General features: G+C 57.4%; 1 protein-coding gene across 9 annotated transcripts in view; it reads right to left on the bottom strand.

Moving 5' to 3' along the window:
- Positions 1–12: 12 nt before the first annotated feature.
- The window catches only part of MPRIP (myosin phosphatase Rho interacting protein), a 150,669-nt gene continuing 124,219 nt past the window's right edge, over positions 13–26,462 (bottom strand). For 5 of the 9 annotated variants that reach the window (XM_057311260.1, XM_048226874.2, XM_048226873.2 and 2 more), the window contains 9 exons: positions 20,964–24,821; positions 17,338–17,485; positions 16,464–16,581; positions 15,672–15,831; positions 14,499–14,618; positions 13,647–13,733; positions 12,654–12,816; positions 11,286–11,371; positions 13–6,867 (listed from right to left, as the gene is read on the bottom strand). In XM_057311260.1, the coding sequence (XP_057167243.1) occupies positions 6,796–6,867; positions 11,286–11,371; positions 12,654–12,816; positions 13,647–13,733; positions 14,499–14,618; positions 15,672–15,831; positions 16,464–16,581; positions 17,338–17,485; positions 20,964–24,821 (4,812 nt within the window). In that variant the 3' untranslated portion in view covers positions 13–6,795. Of the gene's footprint in view, positions 6,868–10,688; positions 10,755–11,285; positions 11,372–12,653; positions 12,817–13,646; positions 13,734–14,498; positions 14,619–15,671; positions 15,832–16,463; positions 16,582–17,337; positions 17,486–20,963; positions 24,822–26,462 lie in introns of all 9 variants that reach the window. The other 4 variants (XM_048226876.2, XM_048226875.2, XM_048226879.2 and 1 more) reach the window with 4 other exon arrangements.

The raw sequence follows: 26,462 nt of genomic DNA, 5'->3' as shown, positions 1-26,462 counted from the left end.
TCACAGCATGCAAAGGGTGATGCAAAAATAGTTTATTATGATATAGTTTATGTAAAGTTAGGTCATATTTACAAAGTAGAAACGATCAAGCTACATCCATGGGAATCTAGCATTGTCACACAAGGGAATAAATATTCTGACAAAGTAACACTTCAAATTGTAGTGAACAGTCATTCAGAAACTTCGTTAATAATAATAATAAAAACAGCCGCAATGACACCATCACAATCTTGAATTATCACAGAGGGCCAGCGGTGCAGCTGAGGGGACGGACATCCCCGGGGCTCCACTGCACCTGCGGGCGGGCGCGCAGGACTCGCCCGCGCCCCCCAGGCCCCTGCTCGCCTCCGCCCAGTACTTGGGTTCGGTGAACATTATCGTTATTAGCGTTAGTACAGAAATTAAACACCAGTTAGAATCATACAAGCTTGTAGTCTGAACATCACCCGACGGCGGGAAGGAGTCGCCGGGGCGTAAGTCACGGCCGTGATTATCGGCCAACTTGTCACAGCAGAGAACGCTATGTACACGCCCCAGTCTGTTGGTGTGTCAGCTGCGCCCGCGGCGCGGCCAGTGTCCCTAGTAGCCGACCTGAGACAGTCGCTCCGGGAGAAGAGTCTACTAGTGAGAAAGGTTACTAAGAATTAGGGTTGTTGAGCAGTCACTTAGAAACTTTACATTCTATAAATATTACTTAGGAAAACCACATGAATTCTTATCACTGAACTGGTTTTACGTCCTAACAATAAATCAGTAGATAAGACGTTAATACTAAAGGTAAATCCTAAAATCCACTTTAATTGGTTTTGTGATAGAAATGTGACACAATAATGACTTTAGTGTTCTTTATATAATCTATTCCTAGCTTCCTATAAAACAAAACTGAAATGTGTGCGACTACTTGCGAAGGGCAAAGAACGGAGGCCTGGGACAGGCGGCAGGCAGCAGGCGCACTGCGTCCGGCGACCACCGCCGTTCCAGAACGCCGCCCCTTCGCGGTGTTCAAACCGCGTCCTGCGAAGGCCCCCCGACCGGCACCCACGGACCGTGCCTCCCCCTGCACGCCCTCCTGGCTCAGCCTGAGTACCAGACGATGCAGTCCTGAGATGGTGTGACCGCATGTTTCTGTGCCCCGTGGCCACGGACGCCCGCGGAAAAGTGACAGCGTGGCCAGGTTGGCGCCTTGACACTGTTGCACGATACAAACCGGGAGCTGAGGCCCCGCGACTGCTCACAGGTCTCCCGTTCTGGCCACTCCTGCCACAACCGTGCTTGAGACGACGGCTCCCTCCAAGTCTCCCATGAGCCCGGCGAGGGTGTGGGGAAGACAGCCCCACCGCGTTCTTGTCCATCCCGCTCTCCCTGGAAGGCTCAGAGGGCGGCGGCGGCAAGTGTCCCTGCATGCCTGCCCTGCCAGAGGGCACGGGTGCAGGCCTACTGTCATCTCGGACACTGTCCTACACTCTCTACAACCCCCCATGAAGGGGCCACAGCTTTTAAGAAGATCCATCGGCCATGAAAAACCTTGCCTTGTAATGCTGGGTGGAGTTCAGGGTTGCACCCAAAGCTGTATGCCCTAGCTTACCAGGGGAGGTCTGCGTAGGATTTTCTGTTTTTTAACCCACACACAAACTTTGTCACAAAAAAAATCCCTGCAGTCACTTCCGAGTAGTCGTCACACTGCTTACTCTGAATGACATACGGGTTATTTTGAAGAAAAATATACACGGCTGCTTTTCAAGAGAGAGAGGCTGGCAGCCACACAGAGCGCGTGGCGGCTTCCCTCCCCGAAGCCCGTGTGGACAGCGAGAGGACAAGGGCCCAGGCTGCGTCTGAGCACGCGGCCCCGGCTCCTACAGCGGCGCTGGGGTGCTGGCACATTCCTCCTACTTTGCAGAGCATCTTCTGCTGAAACACTCCGAGAAGGAGCCCTGCTCCCCTTATAAAGAAACAAGAACACTTGAAACCTGTTCTCAAGAGGGCGCGAGAATGGGGCTGGGTCTTGTCCAGCAGACAGCCCTCGGACAAGGTGACAGCGTTCTCTCCATGCTGCGGCTATGCTGTGGCTTCCTAGCAAGCCAGGGTTTTTACTAGACTCACCGCAGGCTGCCTTAAATCTTCAACCGTGGGAAGCACGAGCTTGCTCAAAGTGTGTGTCCAGACGCGTGACCGCACAGCACCGGCCCCCAGTACAACGCGCCCCATCTCCTAAGAGCACTCGGAGGACCGGGCGGAGGTGGCCGGCTGTGGAGGAAGGGACGTGCCCACAGCGTCCTACTCGGTGCTGAGAACAGCCAAGGACTTCAGCTTCGGACCCCATCTCAGGTGGGTAAAAAGACCTTCCCTAGGATTAGATGTGAGGCGCCTGAGCTCACGCCTTCTAGGTACCCGCTGGCAGGGAAGAGCCGGATAACCCCCGTGGGAAGCGTGCGGGAAACCCGCTGGGGCGCCTTCGCGCTCGCCAATCGACAGGACGGTGCTCTCGCTGAGCGCCTCGGGCTTCCTCTCTCCGCAATGACCCGAGGCAGAGGGCCCGAGTCGGAGGAGGCCAGCACCGGAACTTCCAGCAGCTTTAGCAGCGGCCGCTTCCCAAGCCCGCGTGAGGGGTTGGGGCCGTGGCGCCGGGCACGGAGACCGGCTGGCCCCACTCAGCCGAGTGGGGACACATCAGGGCGGCGATGCAGATCTGTCTACACAGCAGATGCCTGTCTCACTGAAAATACGGCCATAGCTCAATTTCAGGATGTTCACGGTGGGAGGGATTCCAAATGACCGAAGTTTCTGGAGAAGCGAAGCTTCCAATTAGCATGCCAAACTGTTTTCCTTTTCGTATCTAATTCCTTTCAAGTGGAATACTACGTCCTTCCCTGCCCTTTGTAAACCTTTGAAAATATCCTTCCCCCCCAACACCAATCCAGGCTTTCTTGGTGACGGAAGGGGGTCACTGTTTTCGTTTTCTGGCCTTCTGAAATTGTGTCTAGAATGGAAAGTGTTAAAAGTTCCAAGCTTCTTTGGAACAGTGGTGAGGAAACTTCCTTTCAGGAATACTCCTACATTCAAGAGAACAGGCTGAGGAGTTACATTCTTCCGACTCTAACTGAAAACAGCTTGGAGCCCCCGGAGAAGAACTGCCTCGGAACTTAGGGCCTGAGTGGCGGGGAAGAAACCGCGTGTGCTTAGCCACGAAGACAGCACGAAGGCACCGAGGAGGAGAGAGAGGGGAGCTCTCCCCACCCCGAGGTCAGGCCTGCAGGCCGAGTCAGCCGAAGGGGCCGTCCGCAGCCGGGGCAGGTCCTCGGAAGTGTGGGGAGGAAGGAACTTTTTAAAGGAGAAAGTCACTGGCTGCTGGCTCACCGGAGTGCGGAACAGACCTGGGCGGTGAGCCAGCGGGCTGGGGGGGACCCCGGTACAGCTGTCATTTTATAGCCACAGAGAAGTGGCCCCAGGGAGCAGGGGTGGGGCAGGCACGCCAAGGGGAGCACCAGGCAGCAGTGACAGAGAGGGTCATGTTCCTCAGGCCAGCACTTAGTGTTCCAGAATATTAACTCCATCTCTAAAGAGGTTTTTTTAATGCCATCGATTTTGTCTCCTGGCCTTATCTGTCAGAATCCCCTTCAGGCAGACTCCAAGCGTCACAATTAAGGTTTTTCCCAGTCCGGCCCTCGCGAGGCCCCCGACAGCTGGCTGTTAGCCGGCGAGCGAGTGACAGACTGCACTTAACTAGCCAGAGCCCGGGCCTTCCCTCGTCCTCTGCCTCTCCACTTGCTGGACTCCCAGCGAGGGGCCTCTGGTCTTGGCTCCCGACGACGGACCCACCCATCCCCACCACGGCCTCCCCCTGCTGCCCCAGGATGGCCCCTATTCTGACGCGTGATGGCACAAGCTTGCATTTCTAACGGCAGGGTGTTCCGTCTGCCACCTCACACGCCTGCTGCCCCAGCGCCGACGGGGAGGCTGCGACAGCCTCTGTCCCTGGACGCTAGCTTTCTAACCCACGCTCACGTTGGCACCGCGCGCGCCAAAGGCGCCTGAGCAGTGGAGAGCGGCCGTGTGCACACTGCGCTGGCCTGCGTTCACCAGGCCCGTCCAGCGGTGCTTCCCCCTTCGCTGTTTGGCGGGTTACACACGAGCTAGTGACTGGCAAACACGACCGTGAAGGCTCGATCCGTGTTCTCATGTCCCCCCGGCAGTGGGGACGCTCGTGCCGCGTTGCTGGCAGCGGGGGCAGTGGGAGCACCCCGAGTTGACAATCACCTCCATGCCCATCGCAGCCCCGGAAGGACCCTTCTCTACCAGCACAGAAACCAACTCCACCTCCACAGTTTTACTCTCTTCTCTCTGGAACCTGGTGGCTACATTCCTTCCTGGGGGCTCGGGGGTCTGCAGGGCGCAGCGGGGACTGGGGTGCGACCACAGGTGCTCAGTGAAGCCCCTCTTTGTTCTGTCCTGCCTGCTCCCTCCAGCCAGAGGACGGACTCCTCAGCAGCCACCACTGCGACGCTCGGCAAGACCAGCCCGAGCTGCCGCGGGAGCAGCCTTTGGCTGGAGAGGAGCCGGGGGGCCCCTGTTTCTAGCCCGCTTCCTGGTAATCCCCAGACGGAAGGAGCCCCGGGACCATGAGTTGTCTCTGGGGCGAGTAGGAGGAGGCTTCAGAGGCCGCAGTGACGGGAGGTGTTTCCCTGTCTCTGCCTTTGACCTCCACAGGCTGCACTCACTCCCGCTCCCAGAATTCTGGAGGTCTAACCTCAGGCGGAAATGATGAAGCAAGTACCATTCAACGCGCTGCAGGTCTCACAGCCTCGCCAGTCTGACTCCACGCAGGGACCCTGGCAGGAAGGCGGGAGTGCGGGAGGCACGGAGGGGGCTGCTGGAGGAGGGCCAGTGTCCCCGGAGGCAGCAGGCGCCATCACAGAGGAAACTGCACTCGACGAGGCGAGTTCTCCACGGGGCGACGTGATGGCACGGTGCTGAGACACCCTGAGCAGAGGCCAGGTGACGAGGCCCCTGTCCCATCAGATCCTGCTGGACAGCACATCACTCTCCGCCGTGGAGAACACACACTAAACAGTGTCCTAGAGAAGGCGCCCCGGGGCCCGAGCATCCCTTCTCTACGCGCCCGTTCTCAGCAGCACACACACAAAATCATGGTCCTTTCCAAAAACACTACCGATCTACAGGGGGGTGGTGCGGGGAGCGGTGTCTGACAAGTAGAATTAAAAAACCAGACCTAACGTTCTCTTGCTTTTGAAAACATGGAAGAATAGCCACAAAGGAGTGACAGGTGTGGGTTAAGAGTCTGGAAGCTGGTGAAGGAAGGCTCAATGCCAGTGGAGGACTCAGAGTTTGTGCCAGTGAGAAGGCGGCACGCCCCAGGCCCTTCCAGGGCTCTCCCCGGATGACCCCGGTCTCAACCGAATCCACAGCCCGAGCACGGTGCCTTGCCCATCTTTACCCCCAAGCAGCCGCGTACCGAGGGCCTGCCGACCTAACAGAAGCGCTGGCATGGCGCAGCACGCTCTCGGCAGTCAAACCGACGGGCGACGGAGGCCGCGAGCCCGGGACAGGCTCCTCTGAGCCCCCCTGGCAACGCCTCCCGCCGGCTCTGAAGGCCACCGCAGCTGCCGCTCGCCGGGGCTGCTCGTCTGAGCATGACTGAGCCTTCCCGGGGCCGCGACGGAAACCCCAGGGCAGGAGACTCTCGAGAACTACCACCGTGCTTCCTGACAGTTAAAAGGTCTTACTCTGACTGGTAGAAAAAGCAGCTTTGTTAGCGTAGGTTTACTCTGAGCTCTCCGAACGCTGCAAGAGAACTTTTCGGAGCTCAGGCTAGAGTGAGAAACATAATAATGGCAATTTTCATCTGATTCCGACATCCTCTGTACTTTCTTCTTGACTTAACCTAGGGGTCTTCACTCGGCCTTCTCAGAAGCAACGCGGCGGTCTCTTTCAGAAAGGTTCACGACACGCACAGGCTTTCCCCTCGAAGGACTACCCAAGCGAATCCATCAGGATTTGCAAGCACAGTCTGAAGCCCCGGGCCGCAGGTCAACACTCTAAGTCTACGAGAAGACCAGAGGCTACTAGTGACCAAGAAAGGAACGAGCGTAGGAAGGAATGAGAGGGGCCGGGGTTTTGTGCAAGATTTAATAAAAAACAAACAAAAATAGGAATGGCTGCTTTCGACATTTTCCAGGTTGTGAAAGGTTCCCCACGCTGATCGGGGTGTGGCTCTAAGCTGAAGCAGTGGGACAAGTACAAAATGCTGACCTGCTCCCAAGCCAGAGGTGGTGAACGGAGGTTACGGACCACGACCCCAACCTGCTCCTCCAGCTCCTCCCACAGGCTAGCGAGTTGTCAGTGCGGCCCCCGGACGCCCTGTTCTCTCCCCGCGGGGCCCACACGCAGCACAGGGCACTCGGCGGGACGAGCTAGCTTATGGACAGGCTGCCGGGCCTTAATACTGACAGTGAGTGCGGTGGACTGCGGCGGGCGGGGGCTCTGCGCAGACCCCGGCCAGGAGCGGACAGCCCTCGTGGCCCCCGCTGCTTGGCTAATTTGAGGATACCATGGAAAAAAAGCTTTGACAAAGACACAGGGAGCTGGAATCAACACAGCAGGGAACCGTGTGAACAACCCATAAACCAGTCTCTCATGCATCCATACCCACAGTTAATGATGACAACAGGAACCACAACAATAATAATAATAAAAAATAAAGGTACAGACAGAAAGCAGCGTTCGGGCAGTGCTGCCGCAGGCTGGGAGGGGTGTGTGTTCACGTGGAACGGGACACGGCTAGTCTTTCTTCAAGTCCCTGGATTCAAAGAGCTTCAAGCGTTCTTGCACCGTCAGGCCTTCCTTCAGACTCTGGGTGGAGACGAGAGCAGGAGAGAAAGAAAGACACCGTTAACCACCGGCCCGGCGCCGTGGGCGCGGCTGCGGTCAGGCAGGGTGCGGGTGCCGGGGTGCAGGGCGGGGCAGGAAGGGCTCCTCGAGAGATTAGTGGGGCATGCTAAAGAGAGAGACGTCCCCTGTGAAATGGTGTTATCTGGATGAAAAAGGAAAAAACCAGAGAAACAGACCATGTGTGTAAGCAGCTGAACTCTGAGCTTAGGGCTCTTCAGACAAGCAGCGATCAGATCGATTCAGCCAGGGGAAAAAGCTGTGCCGAGAACTAGAAATCCGCCCGGCCACGTCCTTCTCCCGGGGAGGGGGGTGTCCGTCCACCTCTAGTTCCTCTGTGACCGTGACGTGAGCGTCGTGAGCAGGGCTGCAGAGCTCCCGGGGCATGGCCGGGGACCCCTGCTCCCTGGGCTGCACCCTGGCCGCGCCTGCTCCCCTCAGGCCCGTTCCTGGCACCAACCCTGAGCAGCAGCCGGGGGGGGGGACCTGCTGTGATTGGGGACCTGGGAACATGTCAACATATTTACTAAATTTTCAGAATGTGAAACCAATATTCTCTTCACGTGTGACCCTGGCAGAGTTGAAATGTGTGTTCCAAGATAAATGACGCCTTCCTAACATGGGGACAAAACACGTCCCACTTTACTCTTGGAGGCTCTTCCCAAAGATCTCATTTCACTCCAGAGCGCGGCTGAGGGTAGCACTGTTTGCACAGGTCTGCTTGCTTAGCAGCCCTGGGATCCTGCGGCACGTCCCGACACCCGCCTCAGACTGCCAGTTCCCGGGGCTGGCCGGCACGTGCCAGAGCTGACAAAGGTGCAGGCTCCACTGCGCCGTGTGAAACTCAAGGCTGCCTGGGTACGGGCTCCAGACAACCACACCAGTTTTAGCCCCCAGTCAGAGCACCGCGCTGGTCCTGTGGGCCCTGCTGCTTAAGAGCACGAGCTCGGGAGTGGGGCCTGCGGGACCCGGCTGCCCGCAAGGTTTGCGGCAAGATGGGTGGGCCACGGTCCCCCCAGTCACGCAGGATAGCTCTGCTTGCCTTCTATGCTGTGCAGCTGTATGCGTGTAAATGAATAAAGTACCTGTTTTTTTTTTAAATAAAGGGTTCTATGGCTAACCTTTCTGAAACGCTCTGTTCTAGATGGACCTCAACGTAAGCAGTCGGGTAGGGTCACTGTTGAAGCTTGCCATCCGGTCGGCTGGAGGACGGGGGCAAACCCATGTCCCGTTCTGAACCTGAAATTCCCTTAATGCACTTAATCGCCTCAGATGCCCTTGGGCCTTCTCCCAAGTGCCCCAGGCCAAGGAGCTGCCATGTGCACAGCAGCCAGTCTCGGGCGGGTGCTGGGCACGCATGGCTACGATGCGGGAGCTTCCGCCCCTAAGTGCCAGCCCACAGGCAGGCCTGTCACGTGCCGCACCACTTTTTTCTAGCTGGGGACTTTCAAGGGACAGTGAAGGTCCTGCCCGGGGGTGTGCTCCCTCCCGTGCACTGTGGGAGTCCCTGCTGCGCTCAGGACTGTAGCTGGGGAGCAGGGCGACAAGGGGAGCCAAGGCTGTGTGCCCAGTGTCACATACGTCTGTACACTAGAGCTTTAAGGGTAGGAAGAACGGAACCACACTGACCCCGCGCACCCAGAGAAGGGTCCTTGGGGTGCACCGTGGCTCCGCTGGGGCTCATTCCTCCCACACGGCCCACGGCCGGTCTCTCCAAGCGCCTCTGTGACCCCATACTCAGACTACCAGACAGGGGCCTCCATGGGAACCCTGTGGGAAAGGTTCGCTCTGGTCTCAACACCAGAAAAGCCATCATGCTCTTAAGCAATGCGCTTGCCTTGACTTTCTGGGTGCCGAGACTTTCTATCCTTTTGAGCGAGGCAGGATACAGAACAGAACATCGATCAAGGACAGAAAACGGTACACATCAGACCCCATATCAAAGTGCACCAATGATAAGTTTTGTTTCTGGGCAATTTCACTCCCTGGTATTCCCGTGGCGGTGGTGGCGGTGGGGTGACCTCCACATACGGTCAGGAAAAGGACAGCACACATGTGAGTGTGAGTGCCTGCTGACATCGTGAACAGGTCCAGCCTTGCTTGGCATCACAACACATGTCCCTAAAGACTCTGCAAGGTCCCTGCCTTTCTATACGTACCAGTGGGACTGTGCCGGTCCAGCGACACACTGGAAACCCGGCCAGGCCAAACGTGGACTCAAAGACACCTGGGAAAACCCCATTCCTGGGCTTCTTACCACTGCCGTCTGGGGCCTGGCACCTCTGAGAGGCTGAGCTGCCCTGGAGGCCCAGACCTTCGTGCGCATGCCTGACAGTCTTCTCACTTCCTACCTTTGCATCGGCTCTTTCCTGGCCGGCATAAAAGGTCTTCCCAGCACACCCCCTGCAAAGGCCCTTATTGATAAAGGTCTTTTCACTGATTTTCTGCCCTTTTGCCCAGAATCCTTTGTATTTTTTATTCCCCTGCAGGGACCGGGACACGTAACCTGTCCTGACGGGGTGGCCACACTGCACCAAGGCTTTCCGGAAGGGAGCGAGCAGATGTTTTTCACTGACTGTCATTTACAGGCACGGGCACAAGGCCTAAATCATTAACAGTGAACTTAAAACAGCTACAGTTCAACCTCAAACAGAAAAGAGAATCTTTAATAAGAAAACCATAAACCAAAGAACAAGTTCTACTTTTGCTAAACAGAATGTTTCTCATGTTTACAGAAAAAGCCCGAGCTAAGTTCACAATCAAGCCTAAACCGTATCTGGTTATAAGGGATTTGGGGCCGTAGAAGAATAAATAAAACCAAACTGACTGGGTTTATAATATTTGGGAATTTCTTAAAAGTCTTCCTAGAGCAAACCCTTAGCCAGAGGATGCTGGACTGCGGACCCCGCCTGAGAGCGAGCCGTGGGCACGTACACAAAAGGAGCCAGTGCTGTGTGGCCCTGGGCCCACGTTAGGGTCCCCTCTGCCAGGAGCGTGGCCCAGCCCTGGGGCTCTTCCTGCTGTTCTTAACCTCTCAGAGAGTTCACGCGATCAAGGCCGCGCAGCGGGAAGCGCACTCTGGGGTGTGCAGCCTGGTGCGGAGACCGGGATCTCCGGGCACGGCCACTGTCCTCCTGTGTGTCTGCAAACACGGTGAGGTTTCTCAGCCAGCATGGCGGTGCCCCCACCTCCTTTCTTTACACCTCTGCCTCCAGCGGCATTTTGTTTTGTTAAAACCAAAACAAAAAAAGTGCCAGTAACCTTCAGCCCCAACCCCTCCTCGTCCTCTCACTCTGCTGAGCCGTTTGCCCGGCTATGCCCACAAGGTACCGGCTCCGCCCTGCCTCGGCCTGTGAACTAACTCGGTGGGGGGTTCCTGGCGGTGGGAGACTGCTTGTCAGCGGCTGCCGGGTCTCTGTCAGGGCCTCTCCTGACACAGGGCAAGACGGGTTTCCCCAGAGAACATGGAATGCACAGATCAATGGACATGCACGCGGACCGGTGCCGGGGGCCGCTCACAGGCCCACGCCCGCCCGAGATGCTGTCTCTCCGGGCCGCCTGCCGAGCTGGAGGGGGGCGCTTCCCCTCGGCAAACGGTCACCTCTGGTGAGAGGTTAAAGGGCCGGTTAAGTCCCCGGAACAGGTTAAAGAAACTTGACCAGGACGGTGTATGTGCTTGCCGGAGCAGGGAAGTCACAAACAGGGAGCTTGCTGTGGAGGTGTGAGCAGTGCATGCAGGTGCCCCTCGAGGGCCGCAGGTGGGTGGGTGCTGAGAGGTGCTTTACCTACATGACAGGGGACCTGGAAGCGGGCTCGTTTCAGTTATCCCATGAGACCTGCTCAATTACGGACTGTCAGAGGAAAGAGCAAAAAAATAAGACACACACACAATAAATCCTAAATGCAACATGCTCATTGCTCCCACCCCCGCCCGTCCTTCCCGCGGAGAGGCGCGCAGCGGGCAGGGAACACGCTGGGGCGTGCTACTCTGTGGCTGGGGGAACAAGTGTGGCAGCTTCCCCTCTCGAAGGCAGGCAGCAGCAATAAATCAGGGCCATGCGAAGAACAGTGCAGACAGAGCGGGGCTGGCCCAGGGGGTCTGGGGGGAAAGGTGGCCTTGGAGGTCCAAGGTCAAATTCCCTCCAAGCCCCGCTTCTTGTAGGCCTGGCCCCTCAACTGTCACTGTCAGAAGTTGGCGCCACTTCAGCACGAAGGAGACACGGCGCTCGAAGCCACCAGAACTGGCCCAGCAGGTAGGCACGTGGAGCCAGAGGAGTTCTGGGACCGGGGACCCCTGCTGCAGCCCGTGGTGGGCTCTGATTCCGCTCCTCTCTCTAACGTCCGCGAGCCCCACACACCCTGGGGCCGCACCCCAGACTCACCTTGGACCTGATGTTTCTGAGTTGCCGGCTGACACAGGATCTGTCTTTCTTTAAGAAGTCAGGGTTGCTTTTAGATTTCATTATATCTGAAGGAACAAAGGGACCCATTACTTTTGTTTTCTAAGACCCTGTGGAACCAGACTGAATGTTTACAAACCTCCTAAGCTTACTGTTATCGCCACACCCCTGCGGCTTTTCCTTCAACAACTTCAAGAGAAAACAAAGCCAAAGACCATAAAACACACCAGCTCCTTCTGGCAACCACTCAACGCACCGGCCCGGCCGGAGGACGTCCGTGAGGCTCTGTGCTCGGCTCTGTACGGGGGGCCTGGCACGCTTCGGTCTGGGGCCGCCACACAGAGCAACTGTGCCTTACGTACTTACCCCCACCTTCCTCCTGGCAACCCAGCACTGTCATAAAGCAAAAGAGCAAGGGTCGTAAGCCACCCCATGCCATGTTGAGGTGACAACCATTCAGTTGGGGTACAGTCCCTCAGACGTCTTAAAAACGGCTACTGCACACACGTACACCGGACATGCGTGTGTCCTGCAGGGGCGGACGGTTACACTTAGTCTACTTATGGAACTCCTTCCATGTCAAAACAGAAACGTCTGCCTGGATGCTCTTAAGACGGCGCGGTGTTCCATCGTGCTGTGAAGCCACCAGCCTCGATCTGCGCCAAGTGCTACCCTCCTTGTTCGCACATTTCTGTGCACTCGTTTTCCAGAAGTTCAAGTGGCAGGTCACGTAGCAAATGCTACGCCTTCCTCTTTCCACGGCCCCTGCCACCCCGGGCTCCCCCTCAGGAGCAGCCCCTGCTGTCACTCTGTGACCCTTCCAGAGTTAGTCTACAGGTTCGTTTTGAGTGGTGCCTGCGTATTGCCTGACTGATTGCAGAAAGACAGCCGACTCATCCTCCAGCGGCAGCGCAAGTGACCTTGTCTCTACCTACCCACCAGCGCTGCCACGATCACTGATGCTTGGCTGGCTGAGAGAAAACAGGGTCGTTTTCTGTGGATTTTATGGTCAAGCCCCAGGATCAAGCAACTAGTTATTGACAGCTGCTGTCCACTGAACTACTGAGTAAGGAGAACAGAACAGAAAAACGCAAAAATGCAACCTGGGATTCTTAGGAAGATACACGCCGACAGCGTGACTTCCCCTCAAGGCCTCGCAGCGCGCCGAGAGGAAGATGGCTCCCCCGTGGACCGGGCCGCCTACCAACCCCGGGCCCGGCGCCCCTCCGGTTGTTCTCGATAACAGAATGCACATCTAAATACAGAACTGGGCTCTGCCTTCACTCCAGGGCCAGTAACACTCTCTGACCACAAGCTGTGGGGTCCTAGCCCAGAGCCTGGGGAACTCACCGTATCCTGACACAGGGGTGTTTTCGGGGGATTTTTCACCCAGTGCTTCCGTCGCTGCTTTCAGCTGCTCTTTCAACCTGCTGATGTCACAGTCGGCCTTTGCCCTCACAATGCTGAGCTCCGTGTAGATGTCCTTGTACTTGTCACTAGCGTACTTCTTGTCCTTCAGGATGAAAAGGGCAGAAGCAAGCGGTGGTTAGGGCCGGCCTAAGCAGTCCGTCTCCGCGGGGCTGGAACGCTCTGCACAATGACTGGGGGGTGCCATCCGAAGTCGGACAGGCAGGCGGACCCCTGCCTTCCAGAGGCGGACTCTCAGTACGAAGTGAAACAGGCAGAGCCGAGAGTCTCTGTCTGACGTGGGGCGAGCATCCCCGAGCGCTCTGGCAGGCCCAGGTGTGGCCCTGACCCACTGCAGACCTCCTGGAAACCCCTTATCTTGGAGGGGGTGTTTTTGTTTTTAACCCTTTATTTACATATTTGAGAGAGAGACAGAGAACAAGAGCTGGGGGAGAGGCAGTTGGAGAAGGAGAAGCAGACTCCCCACTGAGCAGGGAGCCAGATGTGGGGCTCGATCCCAGGACTGAAGGCAGACAATCGATCGAGCCACCCAGACGCCCCTGCCTTGGATTTCCTAAGTGACTGAATGGCCATCATCTCCTCCCTGCCTCCAAGAGTGCCCTGGTGGAGACGCGTGGGCTTCACCAAGCTCTCCCCTTCCAGGACATTTGTCTCTGCTCTCACGGTCCCTGCCGAAGCACAGTGGAGGCATGGAGGGCAGGGACACAGCGAGACCTCAGTTTTACTGTACCTGCTGACAGGCTGGCGTCTTAAGAGAGCTCACTTTTGAAACCACATTCCCCATAAGAATGAAATCTAGTCTAGAAGAGCCTACAGTTGGAGCGCACGAGGGCCTCTGCGAGCTCTGGAGGAGGATGTCCCCACTCGGCCCCAAGCCTGTCCTCAGCCCCGTCTCCCACGGAGAGGCGCCATTACCCGCAAGGCCGTCTGTAGCTCATCCTTGAGAGAGCTGATCTCCTGTTTCAGGTACTGTATCTCTGACTCCTTGACCCGCAGTAAGACCTGGAATAACAGAAGAATTAGGGCCCACACTGAGGAGCAAAGCGACTTCCAGAGTCTTGAAAGCAGAGATGAGAGCCAAGCAGGGAACCCGTCCTCCTCCTCGTCAGTGACGTGCAACCACAAATGCCGGCAAATACCCTCGACCACTGCTAACAGCTGGCCTACCACCTATAGAAACAGAAAGAAACTGCTACGATTCCTCCTGGACCCGAGAACCCTGTTCCTCAGCCCGAGGGGCCATGGTGAGCGCCCGGGCCGGGGCCCATGAAAGCATCCTGCTGAAACCGCTGGAACTCACTCAGCCTCTCCCACATCACTGAGCAGATTTTCACGATGAAATGTTAACTGAATGGGAAGAAATCTAAGTGCTTTTATAAAAAGACGTAAGAATCAATCATCTGACTTAAAATAAACCTCCCTGCCCCTGAGTAATATGGCACTTCGGGCTGTCAGCAGCTGTGGTGTTCACAGGGCTAGTACATGGGACACTTCAGGTGGGTGGCGTTTGTGCTGTGGCAGAAACTGTGGGTATGGGGCTAAAGGTCCCCATGGCCTCCTCACGAGGGGTCCCCACTCCCGCTGTGGACCCCATACTGCCTGGCAGCTGTGCTCTTTTGCTGTCTGGGGCGATTTCGATCCTTCCACGTTCTTCTTGCTGTCCCCAGCTCTCATCCCTGCCATGATCCCATAAGCTAAGGGCCACTTCTTGGTCCCCGCTTGGGGCTTATGTGGTGCAGAGCGGGGTGAGGGGGCCCCGAGCAGTACCTCTAACTCATAGGCATCCTTGCCCTGTGTGAGCGGGGAGCCAGCGGCCTCTCCACCCGCGTCCCCGGTCAGCAGCGTCCGTAACCTTGCGATCTCCGCAGCCAGGCGGTTGTTCAGCTCCTGCGGGACAGCGACACGGTGACGGGGGAGGCTTCACAGAGCCGCCTGGGGGCAGCACTCACACGACACACGCAGGAGAGGCTGTTTTCTCACCAGAAGAGGCAGACGTGGGTGAGCGGAGGGGGCCACGGGCAGGGCGTACGCACACGGCGGCGTTTTAGACTTAACGTGCAAGGTGGCCACTGCCTGTGACGTACAGCCCTGTAACAGCCATTCATGTGGGCGCTGTGATGGTGGAACTGCGTACGCAGGGCTCCATAATTCTCAATACCCTGTCACCGTAACTAGTATCCATGTGTCTCGTGGCTTGTCCAACTTGAGTTTCTGTAGGGTTGGGCCCTCTTGCCACCTTCCCCGCTCACTTTCTGAACCTTTCTTCCAAACTGATAAGTGGTCATCTTAGGCCACTGCAGTGACTCGCGGGAACCAGTCCTGCCACAGCGCCCTCGTACGGGGTGAGTGTGGGCCCAGAGACCTCGAGCCGGAGCTGACCAATGTCTGTCTACTCAGCGTCTGGGAGGACAAGCCGGTGGGTCATGCAGACGGTGGTCCAATTTGGTACATCAGAGAAGCTTTTATCAAACTAAACCTACCTTGAGCCTTCCCCTAGCCAGGATTTTAAATGCACCCCAATTTTCTGAAGAACAGGCAAATTTTAACAGAATACTCTGACCAAAACACGAACAGTGTATGGTCTTGACTGGGGGACATTTAAACATGGTCCCAGCCTTGGGGACAGGAATCTTGGACCAGGTGCAGTGACCCTCCCCAGCAACGAGAAGCAGAAATCCAGAGATGCTCAGGAGAAACAGAGACATCACAGAGATCCCAAAAGGGCTAGAGCCCAAATAAGTTCAAATTTAAACAGCTGGGTCATGCAGTCGACAGCCCCAGCTCCACCATCTGCAGTGAGCTCTGGCACCGTACTGGGAACGTCAGACATCGGGAGATGCCTGCGGATGGGACGGTCACTCTGTGGCTCAGGGACCCAGGCCAGCTCACGTGCGGCCTGGCCCCCAAGTCCAGCCTGGGCTCCCCCAGCGGCAGGCTCACCTGATTGTGGGCGTTGAGCTCCTGGTTCTCACGCTGGCACTGCCGCAGGGCCTGGCGCTCGGCCTCCAGCGCCTGGGCCAGGTGGGCATTCTCCAGGCACTTCTGCGAGTACTGCTCAGAGAGCACCTCCAGCTCCCGCTGCACCGACTGCAGCTCCTCCCTGTGGAGAGGGCACGGCTCACCCCTCTGCTCGCACCCCTGCACCAGGCCTCTAAGGCCCTGCGAGTCCCCTTTGTGAAACTCGGGGAACAACGAGACACAAGGCAAAGATCTGAGCAGAGGGCAGGTCCTGGGCATTCTGTGGCCTGGGCGAATTTGGACCCAGCTACAAAAGGGCCCACTTCAACGTACCGCGGGCTTAGAGAATCCCTCTTGCACCCTCCCCTGCTCGTCCTTTGAGGGGCTTAACTGTCCCACAGACAAAACTCCCGTGACGTCAGGAGAGAAGTCACGCTTGGGATTTGTTTTCAACACTAACTGTTGAGGTGCTCTGTGTCTGATCAGCCAGGACCTGACTCCATCAACGCTCAGAAAATCAAAACCTCGTGATGCTGTTCTCGGTCACCCTGGAACGGGCTGCTTCTTCCGCTAGCAGAATCAAGGACGACTCTAGGAAGGGCGGCTCTGAACTGCCCTCAGAACCCCTGGGCCTCTGCCAATGCCCACCCTTGAGACCCATGTCTCTGAGGCTCTTCACAAGACACAGGAAAGGTGCCACTGCCCACCTGCAGGGCTTCCCCCCAGCCCGGCCCACGAGGGCCGCCTCCCGTGGGCTTCAGGAAGCTGACTCACAGGTACTGTCGTCGCAGGGCCTCGATGTCCGAGTTGATGCTGCTGATCTGTGACCTCTGGCTCTTCTCCAGCTCGCGCTCCATCTCCTCCCGGTGGGCGTTCTTCATGGCTTCAATGGCTGCAGGCAAGGACGTGGCCATTAGCACGAGAGGCTGGGGGGGGCAGGATGGACAGGATGGCGTGTCTGCCCGCTGTTAACGCGAAGTCCATGAGCCGTCAGGCTGGCCTCTCCCAAACTGATTCTCTGAGCAGACGCAAGCCCAGGGATTCCCGGGAACTCCCACAGCAAAAGGGATGCAGGGGCATTTTTTTTTTTCAAATGTTAGAAGAAAGCCAAACTGATGAAATAAATGTCAACGTTAAAAATCAAGCACAAGTTTATAAAATAAGCAAGCTTTCAGGGTGGTAGGTTTTTTCTGGCATCCTGAAATACCCCAGCCCTGTAAAGCACAATCACACAGAGGGAGAGTAACACAAAACCGATGGCACTAAGGCTTGCTCAGGGCAGAGCGTGTTGGCTCTGTGGTGACGTGTGTCACCAGGCAGGGGCTTTGGCACTGCTGTGCTCGGGCACTGCAGGCAGAGGTGGCCTTACACGGTCCAAGGGCAGTGCCAATGGGATTGGTGAGGCTGGGGACAGGCCCTCCGGTGTAGCTGGGGGTGCTGGCCCTGGGTTCACAAGCTCTCAGAGGGCTCCTGAAAGCAGCCTCTTCCTTGGAAGGAACGGTCAAAGGCTTGTCTTGGATAACCAAGCCGGGACCTCAGCTAAAAGGCAGCGTGAAGGCTGCTCACTGCAGAGTCGTGCAGTCAGCTCAGGAAGCCCGCCGCCTGCCCTGCCCTTGGGGTGGAAGTGGCCGCCCGGCCCAGCTCCCACCTGAGATCGTGGCCGCCGTCTCCTCGGCTAGGAGGCGATCCTTCTCCTCTCGCAGCTTCTCCAGCTCCCGCTGGTGCTGCCTCTGCAGGTCCTCAATCTTCTTCTGGTGCGTTTCTTCCATGGCTGCAAATCCTCGCTCGCACGTGGCCTGTAAGACACAAAAGGGACTCCATGGATTTTTTTCTTTACTTCCGCACTGGGTGTTCTGTTTAGCCCGGCCCCTCAAGGCTCCCCGGTCCAGACAGCATGCTCCTGACACCGAGCATGGAGCCAGTGGAGCCATCTGACGGCTATCTGCAGACGTTCACGGACGCGCCTGGGCATTTTACGCTATCGGAGCATTTGGGAAAGAGACTGTACATAAATGCTCTTATCTGGGTGATCTGAATCCTGCTTCTCTGTGGAAAGTTGGTACGGTGGGTGGGAAGCGGCTATGGTGGGATTTAAAATAGCCGACCCCAGACCTTTACAGAATCACGGTTAGGGAGGACTGACCAGAGGGAGGGAGAAGAGAGCAAACGTACGGAGGCTGGCTGGGTCTGGTTTGAGTTATACAGCAAGAAACTTTCAGCACCAGACAGGGCACTTCACCAATAGTCACAGTGATATGTCTTTGTCAGCTCTCGGAGGGAGCTGAGGCCATCCTGTGAATGATGGGTATCCCGGTGAGGACAGGGTGGGGGGTCCGCGGAGCCAGAAGGCCTGGCCCTGCCACTAACTGGCGGGCTACTGTCACCTGGTATCCACTGAAGGAATCAGATTAGGCTATAGGATCTCTTCTCTTCCAGCCTGCACCTTCCTTCTTCCTTTTTCAGGTACAAAGAAGGGCTCTAATTAACTAACTGAAACGAGACACACAACAGAACTGTCCTCCACACTCTTCCGGGCCTTGCCACAACGCAGGCTGGTTTTTTACCTGGACGCAGGTCCCCCTAAGATGGGGTCCAACCATCCCACACATCCACACAGAAGCCCAGGCCTGGCTTACTTAGCAGAGTGCTCTTACCAAAGGGGCAGGTGACCGTGCCGCACAGCTGTGAGGGCTGTCTGTGCAGCCGTTCTGTGCACGGAGGTACACTTTCTGTATAAATCCCTTGTACGATCTCTTTCAGAGTAGGCATCAGGCCTTTCAGTGATTTTTTAAAAACCAGAAGAGTATGGCCACGTTACATTCCAAATGCGAAGTGGGGCGGGGGGGGGCTCCTCCCTCCCGACCTATACTATTTGATCAATCTTCTTGCACCCGGATTCAAGAGAGTTTAAGAAGAAACCAAATCACCACACGTGGGTGTCTGTGTCTGAGCCCCCACAGTAACTGATCGGCCTGAGATACTCCATTCTATATTTTCGACAGTCTGGACCTTACTGCAACAGACTGGCTGCACTGGGCCAATGGTCTTAACTGTGCTCCACCAGTAACTGGGCATTCCTTCTCCCAGGTAGCCCCCATCTGGGAGCCGCTGGCCTCTCACTGCCCTCACACGACAGGGCAGCTGGAGGAGTCCTGGGGCTGTGGCTCCCAGCCCTTGGCCCGCTCTGAGACCCTCATCTTCCCTCCTGCGTGCTTTGGTTCATAGCAAGCACACAGCTAGTAGGTCTTTTAGGGTTTAGTTTGATTGGACAGCTTTAGAATACTTAAAGTTGAGGCTGAAAATTCTTCCTATAGAAACGCTGCATCAGCTTCAAAGACCAGCTACTTCCTTGGACAGCATATGTGCTAAAAATGATTCACCTATGAACAAATTTGAATTTTTAAGCCAGTAATCCCTGGGGTCAATCCCAGTTCCTGGATGGCCACTGTGCAGAGCTGTGAGGGAAGGTGTCCGCAGCAGTCAGAAGAGGGGCTGTCAGGCCAAGACCCTGGTCTCCTGACCCGGGCAAAACCCTGCACAAAGTAACAGCTATGAGTCGGAGGCCCTCAAGAGCGCTATTCAGTCGTAACTCCTGCGTCTCAAGAGCGTCAGTGAGAACACCGTGGATGGGCTGGAGGCTCACAGGCACACGACAGAGGGTGCACAGGACGAGCAGCGTCCCAGCCCCCAGAGACAGGCCACCAGAAGCCTGCAACCTGATTTCTTGCTAACTAATGATACGATGTCACCAGTCTGGGCCTTATCGATGCCCAGCTGACTGCCATGGGGGCTGAGAATGCCTCACTGCACAGGGGTTCGCTGGTGGGCAGGGAGCACTTGGCTCCCAGTGAACGCAGGGTGTGTGCGTGCCCAGCTCCCTGCCACACACCCGCGGGGTGCCACGGGGAGGAGCGGAGTGCTCTGCTGAATTACTTCTAAAGGTGGACCTGGCCCATTGCGGTGCTGGGCTCACACGCACGGACCACCCCGGGGGCATCATTTGTGCACTTCTGGGAAAGAGCCCTTGAAGCTTTGTCACGATTCATAACAATTTTCAAAAGGTTCTGACTGACTTGGAAAAAGAACCGTGAGAATGGCCTCTTGGCCGTCTGAGAGCTTGCTGACGACCGCACGTGCTTGGCTTTGGTCGGCGGGCTGCACCGTCCCCCAGAGGCACAGAGCACACTGCTGCTGACTCCCAGCACATTCCTCTCTGGCTTTCAGAGCTCCCGCAACTGCACCGTGGGCTTCCTGCTGGAGCAGCATTAGTGCCTGGGAGCCAGCCCCGCACGGGCTGGCTGAGGCGCCATCGTAGCAGGGGCCCGACTGGGGATGGAGGGCTTTCGAGGAGCCCGGCCAGTTACTGCACGCAGCTCCAAGGGGTGGTGCGAAGTACTGGGGGATCGTGTTGAGAAGCTTAGGGGACGTTCTGGGCAGCCATGCTGCTCGCATGCAGGCAGCCATCTCTAGCTATAAAGGGGCTGGGCGAGAACCTGGGCCGGCCCACACAGCCCAAGGCCCCGAGGAGCCTGGGAATGTGACCTTGACATGAAAGGGCCTGGGTATTCTGCCTAATGAGGCAGAGTGCGAAACGGGGTGGGGGTGCGGGGGACGGGGGACAGGTCATTTCTCACAGGCCCCAGAGAAGGAATACCAGTGGCTGAGAGGCCTGTTCAGCAGAAGAGCCCTTCCTCCACAGAGTGCCTATTAAATGCCAGTTCCCCACACGGAGCTGGACAGGAGAGTGACCCTTGACACTGTCTTGCAAATACCCCCATCTTTTGGGAACCCAACTCTGCTCTCTTAGGGCAGTCAGGAGACAGGCCTCTAAGGGAGCCTCTGGCCCGTCTCTCCTGGGTTCTTCTCCTCAGGTTTACATCTGTACTGGCCTGGACTGGGTTCTGTGGGGGTGGAAGAGAGTGCAAGGCTGGGACGGGGACAGCAAAGGCTTCCCCTGCTGAGGGCACTCGGAGGGACCAGGCAGAGAGGTGATGAGGGGGACTGTGCTCCCTCTCTCACGGTGCTCCCGTTCTCCTGTCGCCAGTGTTGAACAGGAGGCTATACCCTCGCCCAGGCCCTGCCGAGACCACAGCCGCCAGCCAGGAGTCGGGGGAGGGACAGAGTGTCAACCTGACTCTGCTTGTACAGTAACTCAGAGCCAGGAACCAGGTCTCAGCTCCACCCTGAGAGCCCTGTGTACCAGACACTGCTCCCCACCAGCTGAGTAACGCCTGCCGCCCCCACTGCCTTGCAAATTAAACGATGCTTCAGAACCTTAAGGTTCTCAAAGTCTTTCTGGTACTTCTCCCGCAGCGTGGCCGCATTGCCCTCCAGGTCCTTGTGCTCCAGCTCCTCCCGCATGATGTCCATCTGGGCCTCCAGCTCCTGGATGCGCTCTCTCAGCCCTGTCATGGAGTCGGCCTCTCCCTCGGCGGCCTGCAGGGCGGCCCGGGGCTGGCTGGCGGGCCAGCCGGAGGGAGGAGCCTGGTGGGGGCCGGGGGCTGGCAGGGCTTCGGGGAGCTGCCGCTGGTGGTGGCGCAGGGCCTCCTGCAGGCGCCGCAGGCTCTGTGAGTAGTGCTCCTGCAACGTCCGCAGCTCCTCCTCGTGGATGGTCCGCAGCTCTTTGATCTTGAGCTGGAACTTGTCCTCCAGGCTCTGCATCTGCTCCACGTGGTGCCGCTCCATGTCCTGCCGGTCTCTGACCGATGCATCCAGCTGGCTCAGGACCCTGCTGTGCTCGGCCTGCAGCGTGTCCCCTGCCCTGTTCAACTGCTCCACCACGCACCTGATCTCTTCCTCGTACCTCCCTTGCAGAGCGAACATGTTCTCGCTGTGCTTGCTCTCCACTTCCTCCAGACACCTCTGCTGACGGTCCAGCTGGGTGACCTTGGCCTTGAGCTCGGCGTTTTCCCTCTCAACGATGGCAATCACTTCCAAGTACTCGTTCTTTTGCTTCCGGAGAAGCTCCTCGTACTCCTCCCTCAGGGCCCCAACTGCTTGCTCGTGCTCCTGACAGGAGGCTCCCCCGCCCTGCCAGGACTCCTTGTAGCCTCGGAGCTCCTTTTCATACTCCAGCCGGATTTTGCAGGCTGCGTAACACACCTGAGCCTGAATAATTGCATCCTGAACTAATAATGAAGAATACTGACCGAGGCCTCCCAGGTAAGTGTTATAGGAGAGACTCTGGGATGCCTGGAGAAGCTTCTGACAATCTCTTACTGACTCCACAGGGGGAAGCGAGGTTAAAGCGGCAGATATCTCCCCTAAGAGGCTGGCCTTATCTTTAAGCTGCAGGGCAAGTTCTTCCTGAATAGCCACAAGGGCCCCAGAGCTCTGGTCGGACGCGCAGAAGAGCTCTCGGGAGCCGGCTGCTTCCTGAGGACTCGGTACTTCTCCTAATGGGCTCAGGTCCCAGGATGCCTGTGTGCCATCTTCAATGCCTGCGGGAAGCTTGAGGGCTTCTGAGACCTGCTGCATCACTCTCTCAAAGTCGGGGGTTCGGTAGGCTCCCAGGATGTCCCCCAGCACGCGCTTGTGCTGCCGCAGGGCCACCTGGGTCCCCCGGAGGGTCTCCTGGATGCTCTGCAACCTCCGCTGGAACGACTCCCTCACCGACTGCAGCGCGAAGCTGAGCTCTGCCCTGACCCACGTGGCGTCGGCCAGCGCAGGGACCAGGGCTGGCGGGATGCTCTGCTGCCTGCCTCCCGAAGCGCCGGCTGCCTCTCCGCCCAGCGCTCCCAGGTGCTTACTCAGGGACTCGACCTGGCTCCAGAACTCGCCATCCACCAGCACCTTCTTAGCCCAGGTGTCTGCTGGGGCCCCAGGGCAGAGAGCAGCACTTTCAGGTTCCAGGGGCACCTTTCCCGACTGAGCAATCTCATGGAGAACGCGCGAGATGTCCGATGTTGTGTTTTTTAGAGAGTCTGCTATTTGGTTTATCAGTGAGGCTTCCAGGGCTATCTGATCGGAAAGGAGTTTCAGCTGCTCCTGCTCGGTCAGTTGGGGCTGGTGCAGCGGCTGTGGGATCGCCTTCCCGAGCTCCAGGAAACGTGCTTCCTCCGGCTGAGCCCGGGCCACGCTGTCGGCAGGAGCTGGCCAGTGGTGCAGGGCCTGGATGGTGCTGACTAGTGCGCCCTCCACGCTAGCCGGGGCGCCTGCTCCTGCGTCCTGCGCCTCCTCCTGGCCGGCCGCCGGCAGGGATCGCAGCTGCTCTCGGCAGTTTTCCAAGCACGCCAGAGCCTGACTATTTTTCACCTGGAAGTCGCCGAGCTCCCCGACGTGATTTTCGACCATCTTCGCCCGCACCTGTCTTTCCTGCTCCAGCTGGGAGGCCAGCGCTCCCACCTGGAGCAGGCTGGCACGGAGCTGCTCTCGGAGTCGCGCCTCGGTGCCAGCCCACTGCTGGTGCAACGCGAGCAGGGCCTCCTGGCTCTGGCCCTGCTGGCTCTCCAGCTTCACCGTCACGTCTTTGAGCTTCTCCTCCGTGATGTAGAGCTTCGTCTCCAGGGAGTGTATGATGGAGAGATAGGTGTCGGAGTCACTGGTTGCAGGGAGAGAGCTAGGGGTGGCCTCTGACGACATGCTCTCCTCTGAGGGCGACCTGTCCTGGCTGGTGTCGGAGGATGTGCTGCTGGTCCAGGTCTTCTCGGACCCGTCGGGGTGCGTGTATTTTTGGCACTGAATCGTGGAGAACCGGATTCTTTGCCTTTTGATACCAGGTACTCCCTGGTCAGGTTTTGCGGTGCTCTGAGGGTGCCCCTCCCTGTCTGGCACCTCCGACTTGAGAGCGCCCACACTCTCTTCTCTCTTGGGGCTGCTGTCGCCATGCTCTTCCCCCAGGGCCGCCCCCGGCTCCTCATCCTCGAGCCTGGAATGTGGGAAGGCCGGGGGTGTGCCGGGAGCCCGCAGCTGCGGGCCTGACAGCACGGTGCCGTCGTCCACCTCTTCTGGGCAGCTCCGTGTCACCTCCGCGTCCTCGGAAGTTTCCTTTACAAATTTCCTTAAGATCTCTTCCTTCGCCTGGAGCTTCATTTCTGTTTCCTCTAAGCTGCTCCCCAAGGCAACCATTTTAACCAAAGCCTCATTGAGGTCCTGATCTTTCCTTTCCAGAACTTTCTCGTGCGTCTCCTTGATGTGCTTCAGCTCGTCCTCCTTTTCCTTCAGCAGCGTGTGCATGCTCTGGAGCTGGCTGGCCACCCTCCTGTAGGAGTGCTCCAGGCTCTGGTAGTCGGCCTCCCTTCCCCTCAGCTTCTCCTGAAGCTCAGCGACATCCCCGTCGGACAGGGCGACACGATCCATCAGCTCCTGGAACCGCTGCCTGATCAGGTCCCGCTCGTCTCTGAGGCTCTGGACGTGCTCGGCCAGCTTCTGGATGCTGGCCTCCCTCATTTCCAGCTGCTCCTCCAGCTGGTGCACGACCTCGCTGCCCTCGAACTTGGCGCTCAGCTTCTCCTTCTGGAGGACCTCCAGCTGCTGCTCGTGGTCCTGCAGCTGGTCCTCATAGGCGCTGGCCTTGTCCTCCACCTCCTTCAGGTTCTGCAGCAGCACCTGCTTCTCCTTCTCGCAGCTCTCCAGCAGCAGCTCGTAGTTCCGCTGCAGCTTCTCCTCCATCAGCCGCTGGGCCTGCTCGCTGGCGCCAAGCTGCTGGCTGAGGTCGGCAATGCGCTCCTGCAGCCTCTGCACCTCCTTCTGCCGGTCCCGCTGGAGCGCCTGCTGCGTCTCCAGGTCCCGCAGCTCCTGCGTCTTCTCCAGCAGCAGGGCCTCGGCGCTCTTGAGCTTCTGCTCGCTGGCCTGCAGCTGACCGCTCAGCGCGGCCTCGCTGTGCTGCCACTCCTCCAGCTGCTCACGGACCTTGTCCTTCTCCAGCTTCAGGTCACTCTTGAGCTTGGCCAGCGCCTGCTCCTTGATGGCGAGCTCGGCAGCGGCATTGCTGAGCCTCGCCTGGAGGCTCCGGATCTCGGCCTCGTGGTGCCGGATCGCATCCTTGGCCTCCCCGTAGCTGCGCTTCAGGGACTGGATCTGCTGCGTGACCAGCTCCTGGCGCTGGCACTGGGCCTCCAGCTCGCTTTGCAGATCCTGGTTGACTCTATGGAGCCTCTGCCAGGCACCGGATGGGGAGGTGGCCACTTCAGTCTTAAAAAAACCGATTAAATACTGGTTAGTACCACTCGGGTCTCCCAGTTCTGAGTGTCACACCTCTGGCCGGGGTCAACCACAGAAAAGCTCCTTGGTGGGTTTGCCTTTTATCCTTGGCATAATTTTTTTTTTCAATTAAAAAACAAATCCAACAAATCATCTTAACTTTTTTTTGGCAAGTAGCTGCTCCTAGGTAAACAGAACACATGGACAGTAACATCAAACGGCTCTAGCCAAGCAGCTTCTAGGAAAACTAAACCCAACAGAACTGAATGATGGAGCACACTGATGAGCAAACGGAGACTGAAGGACAGGAGAGCGCTGGGAAGGAGGACAGGGGGAGGAGCAGAGCTTCGGGATCTGTTTGTTTGTTTTGCAAAACAAAAGGTAGATGGCTCTAGGCAACAAACCCTAACAAAGCCGGGACGCGGGGGTGCGGGTGGTGATGCCACTTCCTTCTAGGACGGGGACAGAAGGAAGGGAGGCAACTGCTCGGGATGCCAGGGAGGTGACATCGGAAACATTTTCCTTGGGGAAGTGGAGCCCGTCCTCTACAGTAACAGGAAGAACTAATCTCTACCTGCAAGAAGACAAAACGAAGGGAAAACGGAAACCATGGAGTAAAACATGATAATCAACAAAACAAACAAACCTTCGTGGAATTCAAAATAAGAGAGTGAAGCATGCAAGAAACAAAACACAGATGAAACAAAACTCCCCAAACTAAAAGGCATGCAGAATAGACAGAACTAATTAATGCAGGGGCAAAAACAACATGGACAAGAGTGAGAAGAGCCCAGCCTAGGAAATTTGGCCTGCCTGTGGCTCGCTCTAGCTCCAGTCTGCTGGCAGGGAAGCCACAGATGTGACACTCAGTTATGTTAAAGTTACACTCGACGCTCCACGTCCAAACCATGCAAGCTCCTCCTCCCAGCACCGTTAGTGCAGCGCCCACCCGAACGGCTGGCTCCACCTGACCCTGAACCCCAAAGGCCCCTTGCTCATTCGGAATGACTTGGCTATAAGCATTTTCAAAGCACAAAGGGAGGTTGTTAGACCGAGTGGGAAGGCTTTACGACACTAGCTCTGCCCAGCGCTGCCAGGGGCTTTGGTGCAGGCTCATGCAATCATCCAGCTTAGACACAGAGGCAGGTTCTTAGGTTAGCAATGTGCAAAATCTGCTGCTAGTATCTTTACCACCTGATGTGAAGTGAATTCGTGCAGGTTTAAAAAGATGCTCCCCAAACCGGGAAAGTCGGCACAAAACCACCCAGGAAGCACATGCCCACCATCCCCAGCCCCGGGTGCCCGAGCATCGGACCTGGGCGTGGCCCTACTGCGGCTGAAGGGGCTGGGGAAGATCAGAGCAACGGTCAAAGCTGGGAGAGAAAGAGAAGGCAGAGGGAACACGCAACAAAAAACGGCACGGAGACAGGAGGGAAGGTAAACTCTGCCCAGAGGCTCACGTGCTGCCTGGGATGACTTGGCCCAAGGTGGCCGGGGTGCTGTGGTCTGGAAATGTCGACACAGACACTTATCACAAGGACCCTGGGTCACTGAGAGCTGGAAAGGCCCCTTGAGGCAAAGTTATAAGTCTACACAGGCAAGGAGGCTGAGGTTGCAGGGGACGGCACCGGC

The sequence above is a fragment of the Ursus arctos genome, unplaced genomic scaffold (assembly GCF_023065955.2).
Source record: "Ursus arctos isolate Adak ecotype North America unplaced genomic scaffold, UrsArc2.0 scaffold_14, whole genome shotgun sequence".
Taxonomy (NCBI): Eukaryota; Metazoa; Chordata; class Mammalia; order Carnivora; family Ursidae; genus Ursus; species Ursus arctos.
The sequence above is the reverse complement of the archived record's forward strand: the minus strand, read 5'-3'. Positions and strand labels throughout refer to the sequence as shown.